Source organism: Falco peregrinus, chromosome 7 (assembly GCF_023634155.1).
Source record: "Falco peregrinus isolate bFalPer1 chromosome 7, bFalPer1.pri, whole genome shotgun sequence".
NCBI classification, from domain to species: domain Eukaryota; kingdom Metazoa; phylum Chordata; class Aves; order Falconiformes; family Falconidae; genus Falco; species Falco peregrinus.
Window position 1 is genome coordinate 31,688,989 of NC_073727.1, and position 10,626 is coordinate 31,699,614.

The following is a 10,626-nucleotide window of genomic DNA, read 5'->3' on the forward strand; positions in this document are numbered from 1 at the left end:
CCGGGAGGTTCATGCTGGTTACCCATTTCACGCGTTTTTCCCTTTCCCTGTAGCGAAACTCCCGGTGCACAGCAGAGCGCTAAGTTGTTTCATCTGTCCCGGGCAAGCCCGGGTCTGGATACCGTGCCACCCAGGTGCCGCCGGTGACCGGGGCGGGGGCGGGGGGTGCTGACTGCCCTTATATTTGTTTTGTTACATCAGCAAGAGTGGACTTTCATGCCTTCGCTCGCTCCTTTTCCTCGGGCTGGTTTTTGCTGCGCCTTCAGTTCTTTCCCTCCTCCCCCACCTTCCTCCTCTCCATTAGCAGCGCGCCCCTCCCCCTGGCTGCCACCCCTCCCTCTCCCCTCCTCTCTCGCAGTCAGAGGCTTGAAAACTTGTTAAAAGCTCTCCCAGTGTTCCAAGTTAGAAAAAACTTTTACGAGGTATCAGCACTTTTCTTTCATTAGTGGGGAAGGAAGGATGAAAAATACAAAACAGCAGTAGACTTTTAAACTTTAAATAGGCAGGTCTGAGTGCCTGAACGTGCTCTTCCATTTTACTTCAATCCTCCAAAGAAGTGTTCTGATCCAGTTTCACTGCTGATCAGCAAGGGTAAGTTGAAAGTTTTCCTTTCTCATCTTTTAGTGTATCACTTTTTTTGCCACACTTTTTTTTTCCTCCACCCTAAGAATTTCGTGTTATTGTGCTGATGGTTGAACTTGTTTAAAAATACACATCTATAGAAGTGTAAGTTCTCTTAAAGTGTTACTTTCAAACTTGTAGGAATTCCTTGCTTTCTTTCGTCCCGTTTCTCTACATTTCTTCCAACATTACACTTTTATAACTTTTAACCTTGTTCCATTGGAGAAGCTGCGGTGGAGTTGTAACTGCAGGGCTAAGTTGCAGACTTGTTGCTGGTGTTTGGGTGAAATCGCTCCTCTGTGCCCCAGACTAAATGAGCTCCTGTAAAGAAAAACTCGAGGTGTGCTTTGGTCCTCCTCTCTTGTACAGAAATTGCATCAGAAGTCAGTAACAGGGAGACCTTGTCCCCAGTGCGTCCCATTTTTGCCCCACATATCTTGCTTTCATGTGGAAATCCTCATTGATGCCTAATAGTTTGTGCAGAGCAAGGTTCTTAATTAGGTGCTTTGTTAAATGCTGCAGCTACTAAAGTGGTGACTTTCACGTGGTCTTCCAGATAAGTTTTCCCCTTTTCTTTTAAAATAGATGTGATAAAACCCAGACGTGGGTTACGGATTTTTAACCTGGTTTGTATATAGTTACTCTGTTTTAGCAACCTCGGTGAGGGATTTTAGAGCAGGAATGTGAGATAGCACGCTATGCCTTACCACGTTGGCAACGTCTGTGAAAGTCTTGGGTAGATATAAATGAAAGTTGTCTAGGAAGAACCGTGCAAGAATATCCACAATATGTGTCATAATCCCAATGTGACGCATTCCCTTTACATTACCTTGAAGGCTCAAATACTTAAATGCAGAGAAAAAATGCTTCTTGAGCAGCATCTCTTGGAGAACTAAAAAGCTTTTTACATTGCAAGACTTGGAGTGGTTCTTTACAGCAGTTGTTGCCTGCTGCTTGCCATTAGTTAAAGAGCAACAGGGGAAGGCAGGAAAAAGAGCCTTCAGCTGAAAGACAAAACACAGTCCATCTTATTGAGTAACACGTTCCTCCTCTTAAATCAGAATATCGTGTGCTTATGCGTGTCCTCACATTTTGCTTTGAGATAACCAGCGAGCGTATTTTGTCTGAGGAGTTCCTTGTGGTGGTTGTGTGTGAGATTTATGATAAACCCCCTGGTAATGGGGACAAAAATGAGCTACGGGCACCTTGTGCCTGACTTCTGTGTGCGTGCGTGTGTGTGCATAGGGAGCAAGTTGGAGAACTTGCGTGAAGCTTTCATCCTGCCATTTTTAACATCTGGACAGCACACTACAGTACAGAATTTAAGCCTCTAGTCTTTGGGATGTTTACTGAAGTGTTTCCTTCAGAAACTTCAAAGCCAAACACTGGCACTGACCCATGATACCTAAGGAGCATACAAATGGGAGAAGGGTGAACAGCAGGCTGAGTTCAGGAAAGGGGAGAGAGGGACACAAGGAGTTCGACTCGCCACATAAATCTGAATGCTTATACACTCGGGAGCGCAAACAGATTCAACGCTGTAAAGTTATCTAAGCTCTCATATTATGCAAGCCTGAAAGATTAGTTTTATTTGTCTCCGAAATGAACATCGGTTTAGGCCAAGGATTCCTGTGGGCACGAGGAAGGTTAGATGACATTGAGCAATGTATCTCTTTCATCAGATACGTTGCGCTCTTTTTTTTTTTCTTTTTTTTTTTTCTTTTTTTCCCCCTTGTCTCTGGTATTCCCTCCCCATGCTACCCACTGAATTTATCTCATGTGGAGGCTGTTGTTTATACCACACGTATGTTTTAGAAATCCAGATTTCAAAATCCACAACCAGGAGCATCAGAGGGCCCGGGCCCCCTCAGGGAATTCAACATTTCTTCTCTTAATTCCGAAGTGAGTCAGGAGAGAAGGGATGAATCTGGGCAGTGATACAGAGGGTAGACCTGACTTGTACAGCTAGAGAACGTCCAAGAAAGTGTTTACAGTTGCTTTTGTAACTATGCTTTACAACTAATTTAGGTGGAGAGGGTACAGCACAGGAGAGGCAGGGGCTGTGGGGTAGGTCCGCTGATGGCTGGCCGCCTGCAGTACTAGCAGATAACAAAAAGAACACACAGTTGTGACACTTTAAATTGTTAATGCAACCATTTAGTGCGTAATCTTTGTCCGGTGGATGAAATGAAATTCATCTGCAGACTGACAAACGAGCTACACCTTCCCAGGGGAATGTCTGGAAGACATTTGCTGATTTTTTTTGTAACATTTCAGGAAACTAGCCTTCCCTGTTCCAACTCATCCAAATCCCATCAGCTGTACATCTTAGCTGCTTTTTCTGCAGTACTGGTTGTTTTGGGGAAATGCTCAAGCTGATTGGTGTTCAGGGTCCAGAATCTTCTCTTTTGCTGGCTGTTAATGTGTGTGGGAGCACACATAAAAAGGTAGGAAAGGTTGGAAAACCAAAACTTTGGCCTGTTTCCCAACTGCTTCAGCTGCACAATCCCATTTTAGATCCCAGTCTAACCCTTACTGTTCTTCCATCCGCTAGCATGTGACCTCCTAACACTGTAGTCAGACCTGGGCATGTTACCACAGCACTGAGTTTGCATTATTCTTCATGGAAAATATGAACCAGATGACATGATGAATGCTGTCCATAAAAAATAGTTCTAGAATTTCTTAATTGTGGCTTACAAATCAAATTTCTTATGTATGTGGTCATCCAAAATCCATGCAGATGAATACTGTCATATCTCCTGCTGCTCTGTGGGGTTTTTTCCTATCTTTATCCACACACAGTAGGACCTGGAAGAAATCTGTATTTTAAAGGGTTTACTAGGCCGGCATTAGTCTGTCTCAGATAAAGGTTATAATCCTGTAAAGCAATAATCAGTAAGAACTTCTGAAACACATACTCATCATCAGACATATCCCTAAGCTTCTGAAGTACCGAAATTGTATCAATTGATCAGGTCAACCTGTGCCGTGCAGTGGACTCACCTAAGGTGTTTGGGAGTGTTAAAAGAAGCTTAAGTTCAGAATGTTGAAGAACTATTTTTAAAGGTTATCTGCCATCCATTTCAAACTATTTACAAAGCTAGACTACTTAAATGACTGTTTGACACAAAACCTTGGTTTATACCTAGTAAAACAGATACTGTAATCAGTTAATAAAAATGGTTGTTCAGTGCCCTGAAAATAAACACGTTAGATCCGATGAATGAATTTTCTTTACAACAAAACAGAGTACTGTGTTTCATAAAGCAATAGAATCCACTTAAGCAAGGAATAATATATTTGTGCCACCACAAGGTTATCTGATCAACAGTACAATGTTTTGAATTGATGTGGGCTTTTTTTTATTACTGGCAAAGGCTAGCGTGTAACTGATCTCTTTTAAAAAAAAGTTGCTTTTCAAAACTATGTATGAGTAATTCAAGCATGGAACGTTTCCTCCTAGAGTCTATATTGCCAGAGGACATAAATGAAACTTAGCAATTTTGCATGCTGAAGCAAATTAAAAAATAGGTAGTAAATTCTCAAAATATTGCAGGTGTGGGATTAAGTAGGTCAAACCTGAAGTAAATCAAATTGCATTAATGGACCAGAGTGGAGTGTAATTAAAAAACAAACAACACATAACTGCCTAGAAATAACACGTCCTCTGTTTTCTTAATCAAACTCTCAATCTGAAATAACATTTAGACAGTAAAAAAATATGTTGAGTCTGAGGAAAGTCTGTTAATGCAGTAGTTTCGAATCATCGGAAAGCTGACTAATTAAATCAAGAAGCTGTTACTTGAAAAAGGCTCCTTCTGTCCACTGCCGCTTCCAGGACATGGAGCAAATAGCTTGCCTTTAAAACAAACTTCACGTGTTGTATAGTTACAGGCTGTTCTCTGTTTTAACAATCCCAGCCTAAGGAGAAACATGGTCACATTTCATTTCAGCCTTTCCAGACCTCTGTGCTTGTGTGCCTGACTTCTCTGCCACTCCGAGCCCAGAAAGGCAAACCAGCCTTTCCTGGGAAGGACTAAAGCTGAGGAAAGCTGAAGGGATGTGCCGGAGAGAAACACGCTGTGTACTTGCCTCCTCCCAGTGGAGGCTTCCAGGTTTAAGTCTGAAGCAGGCTGGCCCTTTGATGGCCCTTCATTCATGTGAAGAACTAATTACAGGAGGAAGGGTCTGTGCGGCAGTAGGTAGACTTCAGAGCAAGTTGACTAAGTGGACTGCGGAAATGGCCCTGGGATGTTTTTCAGGGGTTCAAAGACAATTGGCATCGCCGAGCTATCGGAGCGGAGCGAGTACTTCAAATGCTTGTCTGCCATTACTCTCTCAGACTCTTTCCGATGGCAGGACCAGTGTGTTTGCATTTGGCATCCATTGTTAAGCCTGATTTTGCCAGACATAATAATCTTGTGTTTCCAGTGACTCACTGCTTCTTGAAAGTAAATCTCCTTGGTGCTAAAATTTCCAATTTAATGAATTATCCAAAAAGGGCTTTTCCTATAAATGACCTTCACTGGGGAATATATCCATGATGTGATGGGGAGGAAATCGTTTGGGCATTATCAAAACTATTAATACCAGGAAGGGATTACTCAGCATGCGTGGAACAAATACCTATACCCAGCAGTATCTACTTTAAAAGGGAAACTTTGTCATTATTTTTCTTTCAAGTGCCTGATTTCACATACTTGTTCATGGGGGGTCAAGTTAAAAATGTTAAGTTCTTATGCAGAGAAGATTACCATTCCTCAGTTGATAAAAACCCTATAACAAACTCTGTTTTTTCCCTAGGAATCTAGAGCATCAAATAAACAATTTCATTTCTTTTATGTCATCCTGTGTATTTCCAGATATCCCCGAGAAGCCGCCTGTGTCCCAGAAATGCGCACTTTAAAACTCAAGTGGAGAGAGACAATTTAAACTTGCAGTGTTCAACACTTGGAATGCAAACTGCGTGCCAGGAATTGCCTTAAAAACAGAAAGAGTTCATTTACCTTTTTTTTTCTTGCTAAATCTTTTTCCCTTTCAGAACTAAGTGAAGGAATTTAAATACAAAAAGATGCAAATACAAAGCTGAAATTACAGTGAATTAAGCAAGCCACAGATAAACAGGAAACCAGTTACCAATATGGTAACATGAGCTCAGCTGTTTCGTGTATTTACTATTTTTGATTCCTTCATAAAACTATAGGCGAAGAATGCTAAATTTGATCTTTGTGCGGCAAATACTAATGTATAAACTTTATGTAGATAGCAAGTTTTTTCTGAAGGTGATTGTAGTATAAACTTGACAGCATTAGGAACTATACTCTTAAATGTATTACAATGTAGCCATGTGCAAGAGCTCAGTTTAATGTTGCTGTCGGAAAAACAGCACATATTTTGCAATGGTAGAATTTTAGGTGTCCAACCCTAACATAACTTAGTATAATCTTTTGTATTTGGGTTATACTGTGGTTTGCTTTCTTACTGTCCTAGAGACTGAACATAAAGGCTACCGTGAATGACCCATGCTGAAAGAGAGAAGTCTTTCATGTATTCCTGGCACATGCAGGCAGCGCTACTAGATGCTCCCACGCCCTGCTCCAGCAGTGTGTCATGGCTGTCTTCTGCCTGAGGCAGGTGTAGATCCCTGGAACTGAGGCTGCCACTGAGGAAGCCCAGACAACCACAATGGCAACTAAGGGTTGTCATAGACTTCTTGAAAACTGGAGTGAAATTAGAAACCTCTTTCTTCATTGTGCTCTGAGACATTATGCGTTACTTTCTCTTTTCAGTTTCCCTGATTTCCCACCCCACCTGCAGACTAACTAAAACTCTGGTTTCTCATCAGAACATGTAAAACACATGAATTAAAACAAAGCTGACATTGCTACTCTTTTAGCATCGATCTGTGATTCAGTGTTTCAAAGGTATCGAAGTTCTGTCTTAATCATCGCTTTTTTTCTTTTTTTTCTTTTTTTTTTTTTTTTCCTTTGTGTCCTTCTTTAGCCAGCATCCTGTGAAGATGGGTGATTGGAGCGCCTTGGGAAAACTTCTTGACAAGGTCCAAGCCTATTCTACTGCAGGAGGGAAAGTGTGGCTGTCTGTCCTCTTTATTTTCCGAATCTTGCTATTGGGGACAGCAGTTGAATCTGCTTGGGGAGATGAACAGTCTGCCTTCCGGTGCAACACTCAACAGCCTGGTTGCGAGAATGTCTGCTATGACAAGTCCTTCCCCATCTCCCATGTACGCTTCTGGGTTCTGCAGATCATATTTGTGTCTGTACCTACCCTTTTGTACCTGGCACATGTGTTCTACGTAATGAGGAAGGAAGAGAAGCTGAACAAAAGAGAAGAAGAACTCAAGGTGGTCCAAAATGATGGTGTGAATGTGGATATGCACCTCAAGCAAATAGAAATTAAGAAATTCAAGTATGGGATCGAAGAGCATGGCAAAGTGAAGATGCGCGGGGGACTGCTCCGTACTTACATCATCAGCATCCTGTTTAAATCTGTCTTTGAGGTGGCTTTCTTGCTGATACAGTGGTACATCTATGGGTTTAGCCTGAACGCCATCTACACCTGTGAGCGAGACCCATGCCCACACAGAGTGGACTGTTTCCTCTCCCGTCCAACTGAGAAAACCATCTTCATCCTCTTCATGCTGGTTGTGTCCTTGGTGTCTCTTGCCTTGAATATCATCGAGCTTTTCTACGTGTTCTTCAAGGGTGTCAAGGATCGTGTGAAAGGGAAAACCGACCCCTACTCCCACAGCGGTGCCATGAGCCCTTCCAAGGACTGTGGCTCCCCCAAATATGCTTATTACAATGGCTGCTCCTCACCAACCGCCCCCTTGTCTCCCATGTCTCCCCCAGGGTACAAGCTCGTTACTGGAGACAGGAACAATTCCTCCTGTCGTAACTACAATAAGCAAGCCAGTGAGCAAAACTGGGCCAACTACAGCGCAGAGCAAAACAGAATGGGGCAGGCTGGCAGCACCATCTCCAACTCTCACGCCCAGCCCTTCGACTTCTCCGATGAGCACCAGAACACTAAAAAACTGGCATCGGGACACGAGCTGCAACCCCTCACCATTGTGGACCAGAGGCCTCCCAGCAGAGCCAGCAGCCGAGCCAGCAGCAGGCCTCGACCCGACGACCTGGAGATCTAAGCTTCTAGCTGCAGTACTTGCTCAACTATGAAACGACGTGCATTGGAAGATGCAGTCAGTGCTGATCTTATTCCAGTGGAGGTGGTACTTAACAGTCTCAAGCAGGAGATTTTAAAAATCATAAAAACAAACAAGCAAACAAACTTTTAAAATATTTGCTGGTTTTTGGGGGATGTGGGGTTGGTGTGGGGTGGTACAGTACACATTGGTATTTAATGTAGCTGGTTTAAAGAATTTAAATACTAAAAAAAAAAAGGAAAAAGATAGGTAGTCAGTACTAAGGTAGGGGGTTGTTTTTCTAGAAAGGCTGTAAATATCTGAGTGTATGTGTGTACTATCATGTTTGTTTCTAAAGAATCTTCTGTAATACTAAAACCCAATAACAACTGAACTCATATTTGTCAGGGTGAAGTGTTGCCTGAAGATGAAAACATTTTTCCTATTCAACAAGCAAAAAAATCCAGGCTTGCCTCTGATCATTTCCCTGTCAAGAACATTCCATTCTTAGAAAGTGCACTTTGAAGGTAAACTTTCATGCGTGGTCCTCCAGGTTGTCAAAAGGCTCCTGTAAGGACAATCTACAGCCTCTGAATCACTCGACTCAAATTTCAGATATGGCCCACCAAGAATTACTTTGGTCACCTGCTTTTCCAGCCCTTCACGCAGGTAGATTTTGTGATGTGCGTAAGTGGGATGGGTCCACACTCATAGAACTGGCAAACACGCTCTCTTGCCCACAGCGATATTTGTGTCCTGCTGCTCACGTACAGTCTTAATTAGCATCATCTAAAACCCAGTTTGCTGTCACTTGCAGATTTAAGCATGAGACAGGCAAGCAACTGCCTTTAGTGAATTTCATCACACCTTTATGTGTATATTAAGGGTGTGCGTGTGTGTGGACGTGGAGGTAAAAGTATACACAGAACACCCTCAGAAGCATACATTGAGAAATAAACGCACACATATTACTTGCAGTTGACACTTTCTCTTGGATATTTGAAGGTGTGGGCCACTATGGTGTTTACATTCTCTGAATCCTTCAATGCAAGTGAAGCACATGTCATATTTTTTTTTAATTCTATAGAATAATTTCCATGTATCCTAAATGGATGCTTTTTTTAAAAATAAAAAATTGAAAGGGTCTAATCCTGGATGTCTTGGTCTGGAAAACCTCTCTTTTAAGCCAGTGGGAGTTTTGCCTGAACGAAGGCTACAGGATCAAGCCCAAGATGTAGCGAACCATGTTCTTGCTGGCATGAATGATTTTCTTTTTGTAGAAGTTAGGGGTGGAAAAGACCCATTAGGTCATCTAGCCAATCTCCCTGATAGGTAATAATGATGCTTGAATGATAGAAGATGTAGTACTGTAAGCAAGCTTTAGTCTTTTATGTGAGAAACTTAGAAAAAATGCTTTGTGCTGGATTAATAATAAAAATGCCTACATGACTTTTGCAGTAACTGGTATTTTTCTTGTTCTAAATACTCACATTTACTGAACTGTAATGTCCACTCTGAGTTTGACAGTTAGGTCTTTCTAGATGACTCTAGCAACTTTAGTGTTTACACGTAGGTTTTGTTTGAAATGCAAGTGAAGTTGAAAGGATTTTTAAAGAGTACAATTCTAGCTAATTTATTTGAAATATATGCTAAAGAAATCTACCAGTTTCTTCAAATGCATAGCCTTTTAGCTGAACACAGGTTGACCAAGGAAATGCATAGCTTGGTTTCATTTTGCAGCAACACAGATAAATTGTTTCATTTAATACATTATATTAATTTGTTTGACATTCCATGTTAAACCGCTGTTGTGTTCAACTTCATTGCATGTATGCAGCCATAGTCCATTGGATCGTGTTGTCTGGAGAACGTTAGTCAATAAAGTCTTAATTTAGTATAAATATATTTTCTAATTGTCTTTTACTGTTTTATATGTCCATATACCTTTTGTCTCAGTCTTATTGTTATAATACAAACTCATTCCTTCCCTCTCATTTTTTTTTTCCCAGTCACTGCATTTCAGCAGTATTCTTGATTTAATCCATCTGGGTTTACTTTGAACTGAAATTTGCGGGACCAGATTGAGATACTCTCACAACACTGGAAAAAACAAGCATCGTTTGTGCCACTCCTGGAACGAAGTCATACCCAGCATGAACTACTGTAATTAAAATTTTCCCATGAGCCTCAGAATATACATATTTATTTCCAAACTATTATTAAAAAGGTAGTAGTAAGATACTATCACCTAATATTTCAAGCAATTTTTGTATATGGCCTAGATTCAACATTTTGAAATTGTTGCCTCTAGTTTACATTTCTCCATGTCATCAAATTGCTTGACTGACATTTCAATTTCTGGAATTAAATCTCATTCTTTCAAAGTCAATGGGAGAAAGGTACTGACTTTGATAAGGCTGGGATTTAATGTACTGTCTACTGCTTCACCATTTAGGTCCCTGTCACTGATGAAGGCACGTAGTGCTTGGCTTTCCATCATTGGACTCTAAAGGAAGGATGGTTCAACTCCTTTTTTTTTACCTGAAAGATCAAAATACAATGGTCATGCAGTTATGATATAGCTTTCTGCTTTCAAATTTGCTTGCCAATTTGTCCAAATTGTTTCCACTGCTATTAGTAAAGAAGGGGAAAAATAAGCAGGACTGTGTTAGTAGATTTACAGCTTTGAGAGATACTACACAAACACCAGCACAAGGAAAGACTCCTTGAAGTATTACTGAAATAATAACAATGAGTCATACTTAAGCTGGCTTGTCCTAGGTCATCTGTACACAGGAAGGGCATTCCAAGCATTTTGTGAAAATCATGCCCTTGGAAAG

General features: G+C 41.2%; 1 protein-coding gene across 1 annotated transcript; it reads left to right on the forward strand.

Moving 5' to 3' along the window:
• The first annotated feature begins 211 nt into the window (after nt 1–211).
• GJA1 (gap junction protein alpha 1) lies at nt 212–9,691 on the forward strand. The gene is made up of 2 exons (XM_005242160.3): nt 212–591; nt 6,628–9,691. Exon 2 carries the CDS (start codon nt 6,644–6,646, stop codon nt 7,787–7,789), a length of 1,146 nt encoding a protein of 381 aa, XP_005242217.1. The 5' UTR covers nt 212–591; nt 6,628–6,643; the 3' UTR covers nt 7,790–9,691.
• The last annotated feature ends 935 nt before the right edge of the window (nt 9,692–10,626 follow it).

Excerpts from the sequence above, each read along its gene's own strand:
- GJA1 (XM_005242160.3), top strand. The coding sequence starts at position 6,644 with ATGGGTGATTGGAGCGCCTTGGGAAAACTTCTTGACAAGGTCCAAGCC.